The sequence below is a fragment of the Capsicum annuum genome, chromosome 7, assembly GCF_002878395.1.
Source record: "Capsicum annuum cultivar UCD-10X-F1 chromosome 7, UCD10Xv1.1, whole genome shotgun sequence".
NCBI classification, from domain to species: domain Eukaryota; kingdom Viridiplantae; phylum Streptophyta; class Magnoliopsida; order Solanales; family Solanaceae; genus Capsicum; species Capsicum annuum.
This window is the reverse complement of record NC_061117.1, coordinates 220,017,251-220,040,236: the sequence shown is the minus strand read 5'-3', so window position 1 is coordinate 220,040,236 and position 22,986 is coordinate 220,017,251. Positions and strand designations below refer to the sequence as shown.

The following is a 22,986-nucleotide window of genomic DNA, read 5'->3' as shown; positions in this document are numbered from 1 at the left end:
TCCCCATCAGCTATCGTAGATTCTCTACATATATTAAAAAACAGAACGTTTAGTAGCATTCGAATGGTTTATCTTGAAAATCAAATTCCTGAGGATTAGCCTCTTGCTAGCTAATTTACCGAGTAAGTTAGTAAGTAATTGAAGGCTATCTCTGCCCAACTCTTACCACAGGTTGGCTTCGACAGATGTCAGAGTGAATTCGATTCGTCGATTCAATTACTTTTTCAATTCCAACCCCGCGCGTGGATGTAGAAAAGTGTGTAAATGACATATGCGAAGTCAATAAAATTTTATAGATAAACTCATACACAAACTGAAGGCTGACTTGATGGCATAAAAGGAACCTTCAATTGCTTATGGTTCCCCATTAACATGGGATTGATCCTTGACGGGGGTTGTCTTTTTTACTATTATTATTATTATATAATATCTTATTTTATCGAAAATTCATCAGTTTAAAATTTTAGATTCGTCTCTGATATCTAGTGAAATAATCGAGATACACGCAAACCAAGTAACCTACCAATGCAAAGAAATTGTTTATTATAGGGCTTGCTTGCTTGGGCACGTAGTTGTGTTGTTTGGAACAAATCTATAATAAGAGTTGGTATTGATGTTGATGTATTGTTTACTATTTATGTTAACACGAATTGTTAAACCCTCTGTAGAACAGTAGACCTAATTTAGAAAATGCATTCTTATACTTTCTATTTTTATTTTCTTCTTCTCTCTAACAAATGGTCATAAAATATTTATGAACAAATTTGATATTAGGACTAACGTAAGGACTAATCATTATGGATTAAATTACTCTAAGTTAAATAAAGCAGACTCATAATAGAAAAATATTCATTTAAGTTATACCTAGATAATGATATAAACTATTTAAATATGTTGAATCTGCCCTTTTCTTTTATGTATTCTTAAATGTTGATGGTTAGAAGAACAAATTACAATGGTGTAGATTGAATCGATTAATCCTCTGTGGAAACTTATATCAATCTCATATTTATACCAAATTATACAATTTATTTTCTTAAATCATAAAATAAGCAAGTATGTGCATTAATTAATGGTTCATGTGTCGTGTATTTATTGAGTTAGTGTAAATGCGAGCCGGAGATAAGTATTTACTTTTATTTTGATATCCATAGTTTAAAATAAAATAAAATTAGAGTAAAGGACAACTCAGTGCATTAAAGCTCCCGCTATGTGCAGAGTCTGGAGAAGGATCCCATCACAAAGGTGTATTGTATGCAATCTTACCTTGCATTTCTGCCGGAGATTGTTTTCAAAACTTGAATCCTGGCAGTAACTTTACTAATATTTATGATTAAAAAATCATGGACAATAGTGTAAATGGAATGAAGTGTCAACCAACAAGGTTGTGATGGAGTAGTAATTATTTATTCATTTTTAACCGATGGTCTCGGGTTTGAGCCGATTTAGGCATCGAGTGAGTAGCAGAACCATGAATTTGGCAAAGAGTGAAAAATTAAACATAAACTCATAATAACTAATATTTAATCTCTATACACGATATAATTTTCTAGCAAAGGGTGTGTACCGGAGCCACACCAGACCACCCTTCACCTAAGGCATGGCTCCGCCTTTGATAAAGCCACCTTCATTAAGGAGTATTTTCTCTGCGCTCCAAATTTAATCAGGCTTCAATACGATTAATTAACACCAGGTGGAAAATAAAAATAAAACATTAGAATGGAGATAGGTAGAAACAATAGAGCTGGCAGGTAGAGAAGAATCTAAATATGTAACCAAGAAAGAGGCTGCATGGTCAACAATGCAGTTTACCTGCAAGACTAAACACAATCAAGAAACCTCACTTTTCTCCTTTATGCTTCAAACACATTAGCTTCCATTCACCAAAAAACTTCATTACTTCTAGTAACCAACAAGAAGAAGTTTTTGGCAAAGCCAAAAAGTTCAAGAAAGCTCCTTTTTAAACTTTATTTTCTCCACATACAAATATTACACAAGAGACTATTATGGTTGGTGTGTTAGCTCATCTCCTCTTGTCTTCTTCTCACCTTTCCTAGATTTTGATTCTCCACCCTCTTTTCATCTCATTCTACTATGGAACTTCCGGTCACGACACCGGATTATAGAGACCGGAAGAAAGTTCCATATAACATAGAAACAAGAAATCTTTCCTATGCACTCCCTAGTTTATATGATGAGTTCAGTTGGATTTATTGCTGCAAGAATCCTAAGAAACCTCAGAAGTTCATCATAAAGGATGTGAATTGTGAAGCAAGGCCAGGAGAGATAACAGCTATTGCTGGTCCTAGTGGGGCTGGAAAAACAACACTGCTAGAGATTCTTGCAGGGAAAATATCACCAACAACGGTTATTGGAGAGGTACTACTTAATGGCCATCCAGTCAATGCCAAGTGTTTTCGGAGAATATCGGGGTATGTCACACAAGAAGATGCCTTGTTTCCCCTGCTCACAGTTGAAGAAACACTCATGTATAGTGCTCTTCTGAGGCTACAAGGTGGGAAAAAAGAGGCCGCAAATAGAGTTGGAGTGCTAATCAAGGAGCTTGGTTTGGAAAAGGTAGCTGGTGCAAGAGTTGGGGGAGGATCAAACAGGGGAATTTCAGGTGGTGAAAGGCGTAGGGTGTCGATTGGAGTTGAGTTAGTACATGATCCTGCTGTGATTCTCATTGATGAGCCAACTTCTGGGCTGGATTCAGCATCAGCACTTCATGTTATATCACTTCTTCAAGTGATGGTGGCTCATCAAGGCAAGACAATTGTCTTGACTATCCACCAACCTGGTTTTCGAATTCTTGAACTGTTTGATCGACTTGTTTTGCTCTCGAATGGGTGTGTTCTTCACAATGGTTCATTGAAGTACCTAGAAGAGAGGATCAAGTTTTCGGGTCTCCCGATTCCACCCCACATCAATGTGCTTGAATTTGCCATTGATGTCACAGGCAGCATTGTCATTCAAACTTCTGAAACTCCCAATATCCATTTCCACCTCAAGGATCAGGGCGAAAAGAAGGAAAGTCCAAGGAAAGATGATGAGGGATTTAAAGTTTCCAACCACAATGACATGGTAGAGAAGTGTCCTTCCTACTCAAATTCTCACATTGAGGAGATTTTAATACTAGGAGGAAGATTTTGCAAGAACATATTCAGAACCAAGCAACTTTTTGCAACCAGAATAATACAAGCATTAGCAGCAGGCTTTATATTGGGGTCAATATTCATGAATGTTGACAACAATCTAGGGCAGGTTGCTTTACAAACTAGACTAGGATTCTTCGCGTTCAGTCTAACGTTCTTGCTCTCCACTATGACAGAAGGCTTACCAATCTTCTTACAAGAGAGAACCATCTTTATGAGGGAGACTTCAAGAGGAGCATACAGAGTATCCTCTTATGTTGTGGCAAACACATTTGTCTTCCTTCCTTTCCTCTTAATGGTTGGCCTTCTCTACAGTGTCCCGGTTTACTGGCTCGTTGGTCTGAGGCGAAACATGGATGGGTTCCTCTATTTTTCCATGGTGGTTTGGATGGTTGTCTTAATGTCAAATTCTTTTACAGCATGTTTCAGTGCGCTTGTCCCAAACTTCATCATGGGAACATCTATTATTGCTGGCTTGATGGGGTCTTTCTTCCTATTCTCAGGCTATTTCCTGTCAAAAGAGAAGATACCTAGTTACTGGATCTTCATGCACTACCTAAGTCTGTTCAAGTACCCGTTCGAGTGCTTCTTGATAAATGAGTATGGAGGCAAGGGAGGGAAAAGATGTTTAGAAAGTGAAAGAGGAGAATGCAAGCTGTTCGCGACCGACTTCTTGAGACAGCAAGACCTTAAGGAATCACAGAAATGGAACAACTTAGCTGTGATGCTGTGTTTCATCTTGGGTTACAGAGTTCTCTGTTATCTAATTTTATGGTGCAGATGTTACAGAACCAGAAATTAGGCTTTTCATTCTTGTCTTGTTACAGTATTCGTTTTCTTCTTATTCTGATGATTAAATTGATTGGGTAAGTAGATGTAAGAAGATGGATTAGTCATTGAGGTGATTATTAATTTTTCATGTTCAGAGTTCATATGAAATAAAAGTTCTCCGACCCATGTTATATTCTCTGTCATTCACTATCCATGTCCTCAATGCCCTTTAGGCTATGTTGCTTGGACTTTTCAAAAGGTGACATAAGGTGTATCGATCCTCCAAAAAGTAGTGTAATTTTTTGGAGGATCCAACATGGGTGAAACATCAGTTTTGAAGAGTCCGAGCAACATAGCCTTCAGGGATAGGGAGAGTTAGTGTGTACTGCTGGTGACCATGTGAATGCTATGATAAGATAACAAATGATGCAGGTGATCATATAAATAGTATGGCAAGATAATAAATGATGTGCATGGAGAATTTGTTCAAGCCATTTGCAGCGTACTCTGCACACCAATACTGTAAGTTCCATGTGAAGAAATATGCTTACAAATACTTGTATTTCCAAGAAAAATTCTCTCGTGGTACAATTGCAACATGTACTTGAAATTGAATAGAAAGAAGAAAAGGAAAAGTCTCAATGAATTGTCAACTACCTAGTCTAATTATAAGGAATTCCAGGCCATATTTACAGCTTAGAATATAAATGAAGTGAAAAGAAAAAAACTCCTAATTCACACGCTACAAAGAAAAATCCTACCAAGTAATAAACTCACAGATAAAAAGGATGACAGACAAGGACGTGTATATTACCATGCTGCGTTTAGCTCAGCTATTTCGGTCTTCTATTGTAGTGAAAGTCATAGTTCCATGTGTCGTTGCTGTGTTTGCACATGACGAGGAATCAACTTGTTTCCCTGAGCCAGCAGATAGCGAGTCTGTTGATGTATTTTTCTGATTCCTGAGATTCACTAGATCTGATAACATGCCTGGCTCAGATATCTCTTCTTCATGCACTTCCATCTCACCAGTCAGCAATTTCACCACAGTGGACATTGATGGTCGGCTCTTGGGCAGGACTTGGGTGCATAAGAGAGATACCTTCAGGAATATGCACGCCTCATCAACATTGAACTTGTCTCCCAATAATGCATCTACCAATTGAATGATGTCCCCCTTCTTGAACAGTCTCCATGCCTGCACATCAAGTTATTGTATGTAATACATGTATACAACCCTCCTATATCTATTTTCGATCTGAATTCCATTTCAATGGTTGGATTGAAGTTTGTACCATCAACAGTCGAAATTTATATCTTCTTTCTGTTCTAAAGAAAACAATTATCATCTTAAAGTATATTGATAAGCCCGCTTGAGAAAAACAATTAACAAACAATGGATTGGATGGGCATAGAACTATATAAGCTGCTTGGACCATGTCAATTGCCATTTCAGAAGGTTAAGATGAAGTCTGCAGAAGCGCAAATAAGAATGTTGTAACCATGCAAAGAGAGCGTCAGATTAATACTTTTTAAAGCAATGACCAAATAATTTAACATGAACAAGGTGGGAGTGGCTTTGGTGGAAGAGGATGCGCGAAGCGAGGTTGAGGAAGACCGAACAAATATTGGAGGGAGGTGATTAGACATGCCATGGAGCATTTACAGCTTACCAAGGACATGACCCTAGATAGGAAGGTGTGGAGGACGCGAATTAAGGTAGATGGTTAATAGATAGGAGTGTGTCCTAACTAGTAGGTAAGTGTGCTTTGTTTTGTTATTTGTGCCAGTAGTCGCCGGATTTAGTTTATAGTGTTTTGGTCTTAGGGTTTTGATGATGTGTGTTGTTTCCGATAGTTCGAGTGTAGTATTACTTTGTAGTAGTCTTATTTCTATTATAATCTGTTATTTTGTACTACCTATTGTTTCTTGTTCTCATATTATGTTTTTGTTTAGATTGTTTTTGTCTTGAGCCGGGGGTCCTATCGGAAACAGCCTCTCTCTCTACCTCACTCTGAGGTAGTGGTACATACAGACTGCGTGTACTTTACCCTCCCTAGACTAGACCCCACTGAGTGGGATTATACTGGGTATGTTGTTGACCAAATAATTTAACAACTCGAGCTGATCTTCCCATCGTGTACTATGAGCAGTCAAGAAACCAATGGCCATACATCCCTCATATTTATTAATGTATAGAAACAATAATGATCTAAGATATTTTCGGTCGAAAGGTGGTGGGGATCCTACAGAAACAGAATAATGTTAAAAGCAACTCCTTACCCGCTCAAGAAGATATTGTTCCTCAACAGGTAACCGCTTGTTTGTGTTGCATCTTCCACTAACGATTTCCATAAGGAGAATCCCAAAACTGTATACATCTGCTTTCCGTGTCAACTGTCCTCTCATTGCATATTCAGGGGCCAAATAACCTCTACAATAAATAAGCACGTTACAACTTATACGATAAACAAGTAAATAATGATATGCTGTGTCCAGCTTTAGCTGAATATACATCAATAGCCTTTCTACATTTTCTTTTGCAACATTGCTAGATCAGGATCAGGAAGGAGAAAATATAGAGATGGGGGCATGTAGATGTGAACAAAAGAAGTAGGTAGACAAAAGGAAAGAGACAGCTATAAAATGGAAAGAATGAGAGCCTATAAATAGTCAACTACACCACCTGCATGTGAATGGAACAGACTTAAAAAAAAAACAAAGCATCGTTGTCTCAAAAGGTGCTGGGAAAAAATATTCGATATTCTTTTTTCTTGCAATTTAAACTACTACCACCAAGTTGTGTCATTAACCCCTCGTTCTACTAAATTAGACTGACAAAATATAGCAACTCAAGATAGAAAATTCCTCAATTTAGGAGGAACAAGTGTTACGAAGGAGCACAAGACGCTTTGACATTACAAAATTAAATTAAACATCAAATAAAAGTGTGAAGAACCAAGTTGACAATAAATACATTATTTCATTGATATCATCATCCATTATACTCCCAGCTCCATAATCTGTATACAATTTGCCAAGCACCAATTGATCCTAAGACCATCTCAAAATAAGCCCGTTTTTATACTGCAAAGAAAACTAGAACAAACTGTATCAAGCTCAAGTCAAATACACTACCCAACTCCAGGCATTGGACATTTTTAGAGTATCTTACCATCTTGAGTTCAAACAGCTAACTTTTGAAGATAATGAAGTTATTCACATTAGCGGAACTATCCCTGAACTAACACACACGCTAAACAGCCTCAGTGATAACTCCTCGAGAAAAGAGCAGCGCAAAAATTAAATGCAACTGAAACTCTTTGCTCTATTACAAGAATAAAAGCCAAGGAAAATTATCAAGGACAAGATGGGGAAAGAAAGACTATGAGATGAGCAGCATGCTTGACCTCTTGCAGATCAAGGCTAGAATTAGGAAAAACAGAAAGAAGTTAGTGTCAAGTGCAAACTAAAATATCAAATTCCAATAGCTTAGACGAGAGAAATCGTATTCCTAGACATGGAAGCTTCATCTGTGGGATATAAGCAAAAACAGGAGCACTATGAATAGGAAAAAGATGATAGTAACCAGTGTGAAAAACAAAAGTATGAAAACACCACTCTCATGGTTTTTCTGATCTGGACGAACCATTATCCACACTAAAGGAAGAATCTATGTGTTGAACTAAGACTGAAATAGGTAATTTTCCAGATCTGGTATTGGTATCTGACTGCCATACTTTGTACTACTTTATGCCAAAAGGTATTGAGGTTTCGATAATACACCACATTAAATATTTTAGATGCCAATCTAGGCAAACCAAACCCTTCTTCCACATTACACCATCAAAATCAATTCAACCAAGTGGACCACTCTATTCATTGCCCACCCCATCAAAAGTTGACCTTGTTTATAATAAAGCAAAAAGGAGAACTATATGAATAGGAAAAAAATGATACCAACGAGTCATCATTTTGTTCTTTAATAATTTTTACCTCAGAATATTCCTGATCATTTCTGAATGGCTTCTCATTTTAATTCGTAACCTCTAATTTCACCAAGAGATATTTGCTTAAGAAGATAAGAAAGCATAAGAATACGTAAACTTACAGAGTTCCTGCCACACGAGTGCTAACATGGGTCAAATCAGCTGGAATAAGCTTAGCAAGACCAAAATCAGAAATTTTTGGGGTCAGGTCTCTGTCGAGAAGGATGTTACTTGCTTTAATGTCTCTATGAACTATATAAGGCTGAACTTCTTCGTGGAGGAATGCAAGTCCTCGTGCAACACCAATGCATATTTTAGTTCGTGTTTTCCAGCTAAAATGGAGACTACTATGAGAACCACCTGTGAGTAAGCAAACTTCAGTATCCATGCCACAAGTACAAACCAAAGAGAAGGAAAAGGAAAAGTTAAAAATAATAATGACAAAAGACTTCAACTCACCGAGCAGAGTTTGGGAAAGACTATTATTTTCCAGGTAGTTATACACCAATATTCTATGATCCCCTTCCGCACAACAGCCATACAACTTCACCAGGTTTTCATGTTCTATACTTGAGATCACCTTTATTTCTGTCAAAAACTCCTTCACACCTTGTTTTGATTCAACAGAAAGTACCTTAATAGCAGCCATTTTTCCATCTCTTAGCTTTCCCTAACGACAGAATATAAAGTTAGCTTATTAATTGAATGGAATTGCAAAAGCGAAAGATCTTTTTATAGATAACAAAATACCTTGTAGACCGAACCAAACCCTCCTTTCCCTATTTTGTTTATAGAGCAAAAATCTTCGGTTGCTGCCCGCAATTCATTGTAGCTGTACACCCTTGCATTCTCAATGGTGGAAATTTCTGGAACAATTCAAATTTAGTGAGAAACCTTAATATGTCTTGAATGATAGCAACAAGTTGAATCATTTTTATGACAGTGGTAACTGGACCAACTTGCATGCACTTCAATTATTCCACCTACTACCTGCTACGTCCCACCAGTGCAGGTACCGGGTAATTCTGCCCACCAATGAGGCAGATGAGAAGTGCGCACTTACTGATTTTTGGCCTCAATTGAAATTTGAACATGAGACCTCATGGTTCTCCCCCCACTTCATTGACCACTAGACCACAACAACTTAAATCGTTATTGAGAGATCATTTATGAAATAGGCAATGCCTTTCCATGCTTAAGAAGAACAAAGAATCCTAATTGTTACAACCTGCTCAAGTATGCTATACTGCTATAGAACCTGGCAACAGTTACAAGTAATAGAAGTGAGAGCTGAGAAAAAGTTGAAATTTCAACCTTCATCAATTTCTGCTACATGGTTGTGGGGGGCAGATGCTCTCCCTCCAAAGCAACCAAAACAACTCATTCCCACCACTTTTGCTGTCGCACTGGAAAGAAGGATTAATGCAAAGAAAAAGGAACTCCGCTGCCAAGCCTGTGACATAACAAAACCAACATGTTAAAACTTCCAAAACTTAGCTCCCTTTAACACTGTTACAGATATGGCACATAATGCACAAAAGCTTACATCTTGCACCTGAATTCTACCCCAAAAACGAAACAAACAAGAAATAAAACCTATATCTCCGCTATATCAAACCCAAAAAAGATTTTCAAACACGCATTGTTTTGAACCTACTGCTCATGAGCTACATTTTCATCACTACTAACAACAACAACAACAACAACAACAAAAAACCCAACGTAATCCCACGAGTGGGGTCTGGAGAGGATAGAGTATACACGGACTTTCGTCCTAAGTTGCTCGGACTCTCCAAAAATATTGTCGCACCCATGTCGAATTCTCCAAAATAATTGCCATTTTTGAAGAGTCCTACCAACATAAGGTTGTTTTCAAGTGACCCTCACCTGAACAAACAGTGAAAGGTGGGCAACAGCAACAATCACAAACAACAACAACAACAACAACAACAGAAAAGGTGGGCAACAGCGATAATATAAGATGCTGAGGGTAAAAACAACAAGCAGTGAACCAATAAATCCATCAATTTTATAAACTTAAAAAGAAATTCTAGACACCCATTTCCAAGAATCAAAGATAACATGACAACAAAGTACAAATAAACAATTACAGCTATAAAAATCCAAAGCTTCAAAAGAACTAAACCTGATACAGAAAACACTAACCTGGTTAAATTGATCAATCAAAAAGCATAAATATCTACCAGAAAACTAATTTTCTAAGTAAAAGAGCTGAAATTTAGCTTATTTTAAAAGGGGAAACGAAAAAGAAGCTAAATTTAGCTCAATAAAAGCAGAGAAAATTCAAAAGAAGGAGGTAAAAATTTGAATTACGTACTTGTTGAAGCAAGCAGCAGAAGAAGAAATTGTAGAGAGAGGGTTTTTTGTTTTGACTGTGGAAAAAGATGAGTTTGGTTGATGATTACTTTTTTAAAACTGTTGGGAAAGAATTGCAGGCCATTTATTTATTTTATTTTATTTACATATGCTCATTGATATCCATATTAACTAGATTATCAAATTTCAAATCAAAAAAATCTCATATTAAAGTATAAAATTTTAGAATTTTTATTAATAAAATATACGAACTAAGATTTATAGTGACGAAGCAAACATATATATAATTATATATATATATATATATATATATATTTAATCAGGTAAAAATATTATAATTTTCTGATAAAGAGGTGTATTCAAATTTTTTGAATTTGAAAAATGGCTCTATCCTCGCGAAAACTTGTATAAAACGTACATTATTATCTAATCAAAATCTGATTAAGGATAAAAGACTATTTAGTATTCCACCGTATTAATAGAATAGTAGGCCTTTGTTATTATGTTAACACGTCATTAGCAAGATTTTAGAAATATCCATCTAGCTTTAAAAACAGAATAAATCAATTGCGTCTTTTATTTTGTACGTGGAAAATATGGATAAATGTAAACATCAGCAAAAAGTCGAAATAATTACTATTATAATAATAAGATTTTTTTTTATCACGAGATAAATTAGCAGTCTTGACTTGATGATGATTACATAGATGGGTCCTTGTGTGCTTTTTTTTATTTGAAGTATAAATAATATAAAGATCAAATCTTTTCTTCTATTTTTTTAATTATTTTATTCTCTCTCGCTGTTGATATACATAACATAATTGATATATACATAGCATTCTGTGTATATATTGGGATTTTTATAATATATTTAGGGAGTTAAAAATTTTTGTAATATTAGAAACATAAGTTGTGTATTTATGTAATTTTTAATATTTAAGGCTTCATCAATGAAAAAACTTAATTTGAATCATTTCGGATTCAATTTTATGAAATTACATTGAGTATGTTATTATTGTTCATTTATTACTAAAATAATAAATTTGATTAATATTATTTTTTACGGTTTCATTTTTATCACATTCTCAAGCAATATATTTTGCATGAAAAAACTACTTTTAACTTTTTGGTATAGTATTGATTTTCTATTTTTTTTCCCCTATCATGAGAAAAGTTTTTCACCTAATTTCTTCCCTCTTTTTTTTTTTCCAGCTAATCTCTCAACAAATAGTTCAAAATTGTTAACCCACTTTTTCGATATATATTTTTTTTTAAAAAAAAAGTAATATATGTAATGGAATAATACAGCAGAAAAAGATAAGGTTAGGCTACAAATGACAAAATTCTATCCACTATTCTTTCTTTATGGCACAAAAGAAAACACAATTTTTTAAAAAAAAAAAAAAATACATAATGAGCAGTGAAAAAATTACTAATTGATGTAATAGCAGTATCTCATAAGGTGGTAAAAAATTGATTCTTCTTGTTAATATTTTTTTGATCGCGCTTAGCGCGCTAGATTTGGTTAGTGCACCTTACGTTTTCTGTATGATCTAAGAGTGATTCCAAAGAGGTGAATTCACCTGAGCACACAAAGAAGATAGCGATTACAATTTTTTTTTATGATTTCCAAAAAAATTCTCAATTACATTATATCAAAAATATCATAATAAAAACATACATACCAACACATCTCCCCTTTAATGACTAGCGTTCAAATTTTAAGAAGAACAAATACTACGTACTAAGTAATGAAATTGTATTGCAACATATTTTATTGAACACCACAATATAATAGGCAAAAAAAACTTTAAAAGGCGTAAAATAAATATATTGAGTTGAATTTGAAATGATTAAATAGACTAAATTAAAACTTGAATTAATAAATATAAACTTATTAGACTTTTAAAAACATGTCTTAATTAAATTGAGATGAATGAGGTAAAGATTGATTAAATAATGGATGGCGATTCAACTCATTCACTTATATGAGTTTAATAAATGAATACTTAAAATAAACAATTCATAAAAAACGCTTCTTTCTATAAGATTACCAATTATTCTCTTTAATCATCATTCTTACTCTTACCAAAGTTTAATTTTTTTTTGTTTATTTTTTTATAATTTACTTAATTACCTAATACTTCCTCCGTTTTAAATTATCCATCCCAAATTGAGATGACACATTGATTAAGAAAATAATTAATAACATGATTAGTTACAATAGTACCCCTATTAAATAATGTTTACATTTTAATTGGAAGAAAAAGTAATTAATACAAAGGGTAAAATATGAAAAAAAAAAAAAAAAAATTGTTTCTTCTTGATTAATGAAAAAAGACAAGTAAAATAAAAATTTTGGGACGAATGATTTGGAACGGAGGGAGTAGTTTTTTTCCTTAAATCTATGGAACATATTAAACAAAATAAAGTTAAAATATTTTGACAATGTTGAAATGGAGATTTTTGAGAAAATGCATATTTCCATATATTTAGACAAAATTGTGCAAACGTAAAATGACAAAATGGATTTCCCCATGCTTGAAGCATAATTCATTCAAGATTAAAAAAAGGTTGAGTGAGTCATTCTTTGATTTTTTTTTTATTTTTTTTTAAAGTCAGAAGTAAATTCAGTGTTATAACATAGACCATGCTTCAATAAATACATTCACACTCGAATATCATCTGTTTTCCCATGTTCTTTTTTCTAATTCATCGTTGACTTGATTTTCAGTTATTTTTTGCGTCTTATATTAGTTTTGACCTTTTCTTTTACATAGCCTTAAAGAATCATAAATCATCTATTTTCATACTACTTTTTTCAGAAGTGGAATTTGAAGAAAGCCTCGTTAAAGGGGTTCAACACCTACTAGAGATACATAAAAATAATATTAATTATTTATAAATGGTATAATTTTTCCCCGAAAGGTGATAAGGGTTGCTTTTTCCTAATCGATCACTTGATCAGCTCTAATAAGTGTCTTTATTTTAAATTAGTTGTCACATTTCTTTTACATAAATATATCCTTAATTTATAAATAAATAAATTACTACCTTATTAGTATTTTTCTCCAATAAATTGTCATTTTATTTAAGAGCAACACTATAGCAGTATTTGGCCATAAAAAATATTTACTTTAGTAAAAATTATTTTGGAACTTGTTTTCACTAATCTCACTCTTATTTTTCTCACAAAATTTTAAAAATAAACGCAATTTAAATTCATGGTCAAACACAACAGCAACTCTAACTTCAGCTCTAGCTTCAGGTTCAACTTTAAAATTTTATTATTTTCATGGCTAAACGGGGCCTAAGTCGGTTTGGCCATGAGAGTTTTTTTCTTCTTTTTTTTTCGATTTATTTTTCACTTTGTTCCAAATACAACTCCAATAAATAGGCATTTGGCCATGAATATTATTTTCAATATTTCAAAATATGTTTTCACTTTATTTTGAAATATTTATTTGACCATTAAGGTTTCAAAATACGTTTCCATAATATTTGAATTTTTGAAAAACACCTCAAGATATGTTTTCACTATTTTTGGATTCACTTTTTTAGATTTATTTTTTTAAAAAAATGTTTTTTTTATTTTCATAAAACAATCCAATTTTCATAAAACTATAAATTTTTAAAATTTCATTTTCACTTTTATTTTTTAACTTCAAAAATGTGCAATTTCCAAAATACTATAACCAAACACAACTTCAACTTTATTTTCAACCATAAAAATACCAAATAAAGTAAATATATTTTTGATTTCATGGTCAAACATGTTAGTATACTAATCTTGACAACTAATATGAGACGAAAGGAGTAGATTGTAATTAGTTGATACGTTCTTTGGCTTGAATAATTCAACATGATATAAGCAAATGTGATGTCAACTTGTCAAACTTGACATCGTACAAGAAAAACTTGAATGATTCCATGAACTCAAATCTAGCTAAAAGAATTCTCAATGTAGCTATTGAAAAAAATTTGGCAGTAAGTATTTCTTCGTCCTTAATTAAAAGTTTTGATGAATAAAATTGTATTTGGTAGAAAATATTTTGCTCCACGGTGAGAAGTAACAGTGTAACTCGTGTAATTTTCGTTTAATGATTCCAAAAGGAAGAGTACACAAACCGTTAGCCTTGTATGCAAATCATATAATTCTAAGTAATCTTCAATGGAAATTATTAACACATGGACACCAAGTTGCTCAAGTATCTCCCTCTTGTATATGTATATTTGCCAATTGACATGTTGCCGACCTAAACCACAAGTGGTTACAAATATTATAACAATACTCAATAAGAAAATCAAACTTTATAATGATCAAATTATTTTCTTAGTTCGATGAATGTCAACTTCTTCCGTAAATAAAGTCTATTCAGAATATCTCTACACTGATAAAAGTGGCAATGGACATTATGAGCTATGAGCATGCTTAAACCTTTTTGACACAACATTGCTTATAATTACTCCTTTATCAAAAAGGTTTCTTTTTTTTTAATTGGAGGTGGGGGGTTAATAAAGGAGACTATAAGTGGAAAGGCTATAATTGGGGCCAGTTTGGAGTCAATAACAGTGAAGTAGGTCCTAGTTAGTGGTGCCATGAAACTACAAAGAAATTCATTAACACACACAAGTTTTCCTTTCTTTGAAGACTTTGAATAATCTAAGGTCTTCTCTACATCCTACACTTAAAAAACATGGTAGGACATATGCATATTTTAATGAAAGAATCAATACCTTTTTAATCAACACAATAACCAAGTGCAATCCACATCAACAAAAGTCCATTTCAGAACTCAGTCCACAGAAGAATGCAACCATACACGTTAATCAACATTCAAAAGGAATTTATTGAACCTATTTGTAGAACATCATCAAATGATGTACATCCTTTATAGCCTGTTTGGTTTCGAAGATGGGTGCACTTGACGACAACTACAGCTTTCAAGCTCATTTGACTAATAGTAGCATATACCTTTGGACCAACTATAAAAAGCCATCGAATTGACTAGGAAATTAGCAAGCACGACTGACAAATTCGTACGCAGCTCAACCAACACCAACTTCATAGATTTTAAGTGCACACTGATGGCAAAGTTTATTATACCACAGGTTTACAACTATGGGGGTCTACATGATGCTAAAGACTGAAGACACCGGCCATAAAGTTATAATACTTAGAAAACCAGAGCCTTTGCTAGCTCTAATGTTTCCTTGCGCCCAATAAACTTATCTGCAATGGCCAGTGCAAATTCCATGGTAGTTCCTGGTCCTCTGCTAGTAACGAGATTTCCATCAACCACCACCCTGTTTTCTGCTTCACTTGGATCAGAGAGCTTATTACACAAAGCTGGAAAGGCAGTAGCCTTCTTACCCTGAGAGACAAAAAATGATGCATGTCAACTAAAACAACAACATACCCAGTGAGTTCCCACCAAGTGGGGTCTGGGGCGGGTAAAATGATGCATGTCAACTAACAGAGCCAAATTAACAGATCAGAAATAAAGCAGTCAAATGCATAAATAGTGTAACGCAAAGCATCCTATGCTATAAGACTTGGGACAACAAGTCCCCTGTACATTTAATAATGTAATGCTGTTACTTTTAAAACTATGAAGATGAACCAAGATAACCTAAGCTCAACAAGGTTAAGGCCCATCAAGACCTTTAAGTCGAGGCCTTTTGATCCTGATAACCAAGGTACTGTACAAATTAGTACTCGAGAGTTGAGGTGATATTCACTTGCTCTGAAATAGTTCAACTTTCGAAATCCAAGAGCATGAGAATGTCTTCTTACCTTGAGCAGTCCATGGTGCTCTAGGACTAGAGCTGGAGATGCACACATTGCTCCATATGGTTTGCTTGATTCTCTCTGCTTCTTCAGCATGTCAATTAACTTTGCTGACTTGGCAAATGCTTCGGCACCACCAAGACCACCCTGCATATTCGTTTATTACAGTAAGACAAGAACTTCAAGGAGCTTTAGAAGCAGTATTGCAGAGGATCGCACTCACAGGCAGGACAATGAGATCGTATGACTGCTTAGCAGCTTCATCAAGGAGCACATCTGCTACTAGTTTAACTTTTCTGGAAGCAACAATCTCCAATGTATCTTCCAGAGATGCCACTACTACTTGGGCGTTTGCTCGCCGAAGTACATCAATAATAATAGTAGCTTCCATTTCCTCGGAACCATTTGCAATAGGTACAAGAATCTGTCAAACAAGTAACTCTAGATAAATTTGGGAATATTACGAACTTGAATATTAATATAGGGGTGATTCAGCTCCAAAACTCGAAAATACAATTCATAACATACTATAAATACAACATATTGCTGTTACTTCAGAAGCTAAACATTCTACCACGAAATAGGACACTGCTATTACTTCCAAAGGTAAAAAGACATCTGTTAATGATAGTTTGCGTAAAAGTTTGCTAACCCTTCACCCTGGGAATGCGATTATACATGGATGCCAATAGAATAATACCCCATCCTCTGCCTTTTGGCATATATAACACACAAAGTTTCCCTACGACATTTACCAGCTCAACAATGTATGTATCAACATATACATCCTTATCAAAAATGTATCAACATACACATGATATCAGAAGATCTTAATATATGCAAAATCCAAGCGGAACACTTGTAGAGAAATGATTAATCTGTAAAGTACATATATGATTGTACAGAAACTGACAGAGCTGCACCCTCAGCCAAAAATCTTACCAGCGGCTTACTTGTGACTGTCCAATTTACTGAATTAAGCTCCGCAAATACAAATTCTTCACTGTGATTTGGGCGCATCACCTGAATATGAACAATCCCAAAAATTCATAAGTAAAAGGCACCAAGCAAATACAGGACCAACAGAACTGCAAAACGAAAATAACATCTACAGGTCTCCAATACTAAAGCAAAAATAATTAAGAGAAAGCATTGACTTAGAGCAGGATGCACGGAACACTTGGTGACAGAAAATGGACTATGAACAAACAAAAGATTCAATACCAGAATATGAACTAAGAACTGATTTCAACAACTGTACACATAAAAATAATCATCAGCGCAAGATGATTCAGTAAGCCAAATTGATAGATGATGAGAAAAAGATATGAGGCCACAACGTTGCATTTTGCATCTTGATCTTGTATACAAGATCAACAAAGGTAAGCCCGAGCTCTATTGTCAACACTATTTGTCATAACCACTCTACTCTCCTCCAAAAGATCAGATTCTACGAAGAATAAAGCCATTCTGCTACCCAACCTTCAGCCAATTGTTCAACAGTTGAACCCCCACAGTTTCCCCAGCAGCTTTGTTCACATAACTATGACATAAAATATTCAGAGACAAACCTTCTTTTCTTTTGCAGCATAGTAGGATACATTTTAACGTTTTAGTTAGTTTATCTCCTCCGACAAAGAATCATTCACAGAAGAGAAAGGAATCAACTTGCTTGTTTCAGCATATGTTAACATAAGACACAGATGCAAATCCCAATTCCTGAATATCCCAAATTTTAGGTTTACAACACAAGGCCCATGTCATGCCAAGACATTGCTTCCACTTTTATGATAAAACGAATGGAAGAGATCGGAAAATATACCAGTGGGACAGAAACTTCATTAGCCTTCTCTTTTCCATACAACTCCTCAACCAATGCAACAGCAAACTCGATGGATGTTCCCGGTCCACGACTTGTCACAACTTTCGCATCCTTTTGGACTCTTGACTCAATAGCAATGGCATGAGATGATAGTTCCTCCATAAATGATGGATAACACGTTGCCTATCAAAGAACAAAGAGAAAACACAATTCTAGCTTTCTGTTTCTTCAAAAGAAAAAAAAGATATTTGAATTTTAAGCAGGAAAAGAAGGCATGAGCTAACCTTCAGCCCCTTCAAAAGCCCCCATGATCCAAGTGCTACCGCAGGAGCAGCACATATTGCAGCATAAAACTTTCCATTTTCAGCTTGCTTTTTAACAATACTTTCCAAAATTTTGCAGTTCCCAAGGTTGGCTGCACCAGGTAATCCTCCCTGCAGAATGGCGAAAATATTAACTCAAAAAAAAAAAAGAATCATAACTAAAAAGGCTAACATCAAGCGTCCCTGAATGAGACTTGATCAGTATCAAGAAACATTTAAGTATCATACGTCATGTTGGCTCAGGAAAGGGGACAGGACATGTAAGAAAAGATCCATCTTGCAAAATTCATCATTTCCAGCTACTAACCAATACAACTATAAAGGACCAATACAAAGGTTTGCAAAATGGACAAGAATTGTGTGGGCATCCTCTTTTGCCGCTTATGTTCCCCCAACCCTAAACACTTTACTTCTTCTAGCACGTCTTTTTTAACCTCAGTAAAGTAACAAAGATAATGTAATGCACAGTGTTCAAGGAAGCGTGATACACAAAAAAGTGACAAGGCTCCGTATCACACATTACGCGATGCGTGAAGCGACGCGACCGCATCACTGAAATGAACCACAATTTATTTAAAAGAAAAAGACCAAATAGCATCCAAGCATAAGTCATAACTGAAAAGACCACAACAACTATATAAACAACAATAAAGACAATATATATAAGCAAAAGTTTAAACGACGCACCAAAATCGCTTGATCACCGAAATCAGAGGGAGAAAAAAAGCGAGGACCAGAAGTGAAAAACCGGGGAAAAAGAAAAAGAAAAACAGAGAAAGAAAAAAGAGCAAAACAGTAACTGATCGCAGCAGTGAACAACAGAAGTGATAAAAAAGAAGAAGAAAAAGAGGAAAAACCCAGTGAAGTCACAGCAGTGAAAAGCAGCAAAACAGAGAATGAAGAAAAATTACCATAAAATCTCAGTGAAGAAGAAAAGAGGTCGCAGCAGTGAAGTCACGACTCTCTTCAAAGCTAACCCGAAAAATTCGTAGAAGAGAATACAACAATGATCCGACTTATTTTTAATTTAAAAATGGCCCCATAAATAAAATCAACACGATGCAAGCGCATCGGCTCGCATCTTGCATCACAGGGTTATGCGCCCGCATTTGTTAAATAGCCTCGCATCAGTTACTCACAGTGGGAAAGCCTTGCATCACATCGCATCAATGCGGTGATGCGCTCGCATTCCAGAACACTGGTAATGCATACTTGTTTAACTCTTTAATTGAATTAACAGTTTTCATGAATGGTATACACACAAGTATGGACATGATAAAATAATAATCATAGCATCTGAGCTCTTACACAACTGATCATAGTGGTCTTGCTAAAACTGAATCACATATCAATGAACAACAACAGCAGCAGCATACTAAGCTAGCGTTTGGCCATAAATTCCAAAATATTTTTGGCAAGTCATTTTTTGGTGAAATTTCACTCTGTGTTTGGCCATAGTATTTGGGAAACACATTTCACTTGTAAAAGTTCCCAAAAAATGGAATTTGGCCCAAATAGTAGTTTTTTTTCTAGTATTTGGGAATTTGGATATGTCCAAACATTATTTGCCAAGTTTTTTCTCAAAAACTACTTGGGAAATCTATGACAAAAGGGTCCTAAGTGTAGTCCCACAAAGTGGAATCTGGGGAAGGTAGCATGCATGCAACACACCTTACCCTTATTTGGGAGGAAAAATGAACATACATTAGTTATAATTCAGGAGGACTTTATCTAGAATCCATACTTCAAGTCTTCCACCAAAATATCAGATAAAAGAATTAACAGACAAGTAATACGAGCCGTCTCAAAAGAGCTTATCCGCGTCCAATCACACTAAGACACATAAACTGAGAGGGGAGAGCATAAATTATGCACGTAATAGCTATTCGGAGCGTTATACCAGGGAACTAAACAAATGATTTATGACACCCAGATTCTTCCCTAATTAGTGAACTTTGAACAACAAACATACCGGAAGCGCTATAAGGTCGAATTCAGTGTTGGTGCAATCCGAAATTAGAGCATCAGCAACCATCTTAATTCCATACATTACTTCAATCTGAAGCTGATTCTCAATTGAAGCAACAGTAACCTCTGCACCAGCTCGCCTCAGTATATCTATCGGTGCTATAGCCTCAATCGGCTCTGTCCCGTTCGCTATCGGAACCAACACCTATATCAAACAAAAAGTATGTCACAACCAGTGGCACATCTACCCAAAAACTAAGAAATATACTAAATATCTATAAATATTTGGCCATGAACCAAGTTATTACCACATATCTCCTTGAAATCGTTCAGAAATGGTAAACTTCAAATTCTGAATTCGTCTCTAATCAAAATCATTTTCCAAAACAAGAAAAAGTAATTGGAGAAGGATCTTGATAATACACACCTACACACTATTTACTAAATATCTATAAACATTTGATTGTGAACGCAGAGGAAATGTAAACGTCAATGATTTTCCAAAACGAGAAAAAAGTAATTGGAGAACAATCTAGATAATCCACACCTATATATTAAATATCTCTAAATATTTGACTGTGAACTCTGTTATTATTATATATCTACTTGAAATGCTTCAAAAACCATAAACTCGAATTCTAAATTCATCTCTGGTGAAAATCATTTTCATTAGAGAAAGAAAAAGTAATTGGCGAATGGTTTAGATAATACACAACTATACACTAAATATCTATAAACATCCAGCTGTGAACTCAGTTATTATTATATATCTACTTGAAATCATTCATGAACTTCAAATTTTGATTTCGTCTCCGGTCAAAATCATTTTTCAAAACGAGAATAAAGCAATTGGAGAACGATACAGATAATACACAACTATATACTACTAAATATCTATAAATATTTGACCACGAGTCCACTTATTCTTATATATCTACTTGAAATCATCCAGACACGGTAATCTTTAAACTTTAAATTCTAAATACGCCTTTGTCGAAATCATTTTGCAACTCGAGCAAAAAAAAAAAAAGTAATTGGAGAACGATCTAGATAATACACACATATATACTAAACATCTATAAATATTCAACTGTTAAATCGTTCAGGAACTGTAAACAATCAAATTCTGAATTCGTCTTTGCTGAAAATTACTAATTGGATAACGATCTAAATAATACACATATATATACTAAATATCGATACACAGTTATTATACTATATCTACTTGAAATCATACATAAACTTCAAACTCTAAACTCGTCTCAGCTGAAAATCAAACATGAAAAAGTACTTGGAGAAGGATCTAGATAGGACGCACCTATATACTAAATAACAATAAATATCTGATTGTGAACTCAGTTATTATTATATATCTACTTGAATAATGCGTAAACTTCAAATTCTGAATTCATCTATGATCAAAAATCATTTTCCAAAAAGAGAAAAAAAAAATAAAAAAAATTGGAGAACGATCTAGATAATACACACCTATATAATAAATTTTGAAATTAAAAATTCAAGTACAATTTGAAATACTGATTTTTGAACTTGAAGTGTGTTTAGACATGCATTTTACTCTAAAACAATTCGAGATTCTGTGAATGGAAGTCCCAAAATACCAAAAATAGTAAGATACTTGAGCGAAACAGATATTTGAAGATTTATCCAAAATCTATGACCAACCGCTAGCTATTTATCCATTTGAAATGGTTCATGAACAATAAATTTCAAAATATTGAAATTTCTGTCCGATCAAAATTCATTTTTCAAAAGGAGAGAAAAATAATTGGCTAGCGATATAGATAATACGCACCTTTTTAGTAGCAGCAGAAGCCATGACTGAAAATGAAGCTACTCGAGAGAATTTTCTAGTCTTGCGAAAAGTGGAGAGAGTGAAAAATGAGTGAGTTTGGGGGGTTTGGTGAAGTTTTATAAAGGGGATAGTGAGGTGTCGCAATATTAGTGCTGCCATTTTTTTTTTTTTCGAGACGCTCTCGAGTTGGCCGGCTAATTACATGGATAGATTGCATTTACACGTTGTTCGGATGGTTGTTGAATATTTTACTTTCATACCTTATCGCATTTGAATTTATATGTTTATTAAGAATTCGACTCCCGTGAAATCAAATAGGAAAAAAGGTAATTGGAGAACAATCTAAACAATACACGTCTACATACTAAAAATATCTAGAGATGGCCATCCCTGACCTCAAATTATGATTAAATTTGTTACGCTTGAAATTTAATTTTAATATAATTTTATCATTTTTTGTATTAACTGATACATTTATTAAATAAAATGAGACACACATTCAAAGATGTCATGCCAGTTAAGAAAATTGACAAAAATATATTAAAATTTAATTCAAAAATAATAAAACTTGTTAAATTAAAATTTGTCAATCGAAGCATACTTCACACAATTATTTGACTATAAACTCAATTATTATTATAATTGAAATCATTTATCTACCTAAACTTCAAATTTTAAATTCGTTTCTTATCCAAATCATTTTTCAAAACAAGAGAAAAATAATTGGCGAGCGATATAGATGGTAGGCACCTTTTTAGTAGTAGCAGAAGCCATGACTGAGAATGAAGCTACTCGGGAGAATTTTCTAGTCTTGGGAAGAGTGGAGAATGAGCGAATTTGGGGGGTTTGCGGTACTAATGCTGCCATTTTTAAAGCGATGCTGAGCTAAAGGCAGGGCTCCAGATGGCCGGCTAATTATCCTGCATAAATTGCTCATAGGTCCCATGGCTTGTGTTTACACTTAAATTTGGATCGTTGATAGATATCCCATCATTATATATTATGGTATAGTATTGT

The 22,986-nt window shown here is 34.4% G+C and overlaps 3 protein-coding genes across 5 annotated transcripts; 1 reads left to right on the top strand and 2 right to left on the bottom strand.

The window, feature by feature from the left end:
* The first annotated feature begins 1,806 nt into the window (after nucleotides 1–1,806).
* Nucleotides 1,807–4,129, top strand: LOC107878618 (ABC transporter G family member 10-like). The gene has a single exon (XM_016725669.2). The coding sequence runs from the start codon at nucleotides 2,095–2,097 to the stop codon at nucleotides 3,955–3,957; it is 1,863 nt and encodes a 620-aa protein (XP_016581155.2). The 5' UTR covers nucleotides 1,807–2,094; the 3' UTR covers nucleotides 3,958–4,129.
* Nucleotides 3,194–10,435, bottom strand: LOC107878619 (cold-responsive protein kinase 1). 3 transcript variants are annotated; one of them, XM_016725671.2, is made up of 8 exons: nucleotides 10,254–10,410; nucleotides 9,230–9,368; nucleotides 8,666–8,781; nucleotides 8,375–8,585; nucleotides 8,038–8,275; nucleotides 6,210–6,360; nucleotides 4,741–5,124; nucleotides 3,194–3,666 (listed from the first exon to the last, which is right to left on the bottom strand). In XM_016725671.2, the coding sequence occupies exons 2-7, from the start codon at nucleotides 9,297–9,299 to the stop codon at nucleotides 4,756–4,758; spliced, it is 1,155 nt and encodes a 384-aa protein (XP_016581157.2). In that variant the 5' UTR covers nucleotides 9,300–9,368; nucleotides 10,254–10,410; the 3' UTR covers nucleotides 3,194–3,666; nucleotides 4,741–4,755. The 3 variants fall into 3 exon arrangements, with proteins under 3 accessions (XP_016581157.2, XP_016581156.2, XP_047271535.1); XM_016725670.2 differs by lacking the exon at nucleotides 3,194–3,666 and having other exon boundaries at nucleotides 4,461–5,124; nucleotides 10,254–10,435; XM_047415579.1 differs by lacking the exon at nucleotides 3,194–3,666 and having other exon boundaries at nucleotides 4,461–5,124; nucleotides 10,082–10,334.
* Nucleotides 10,436–15,082: 4,647 nt separating this feature from the next.
* LOC107878617 (protein DJ-1 homolog A) lies at nucleotides 15,083–22,127 on the bottom strand (the record flags this gene model as incomplete). Its single annotated transcript, XM_016725666.2, is given in 8 exon segments — nucleotides 15,083–15,627; nucleotides 16,050–16,190; nucleotides 16,267–16,467; nucleotides 16,986–17,066; nucleotides 17,866–18,048; nucleotides 18,150–18,299; nucleotides 20,161–20,361; nucleotides 21,970–22,127. Coding segments are annotated over 8 exon segments (1,313 nt in total), but the record flags the coding sequence as incomplete, so codon positions are not given.
* Nucleotides 22,128–22,986: the final 859 nt, after the last annotated feature.

Bases quoted from the DNA above. Each gene is read 5' to 3' on its own strand.
- LOC107878619 (XM_016725670.2), bottom strand. From the start codon at position 9,299: ATGAGTTGTTTTGGTTGCTTTGGAGGGAGAGCATCTGCCCCCCACAAC. The intron at 8,586-8,665 runs GTATTTTGTTAT...TTCTGTCGTTAG, and splicing joins GGTTTGGTTCGGTCTACAAG to GGAAAGCTAAGAGATGGAAA. The intron at 8,276-8,374 runs GTGAGTTGAAGT...GCTTACTCACAG, and splicing joins TCTTTCCCAAACTCTGCTCG to GTGGTTCTCATAGTAGTCTC.
- LOC107878618 (XM_016725669.2), top strand. From the start codon at position 2,095: ATGGAACTTCCGGTCACGACACCGGATTATAGAGACCGGAAGAAAGTT.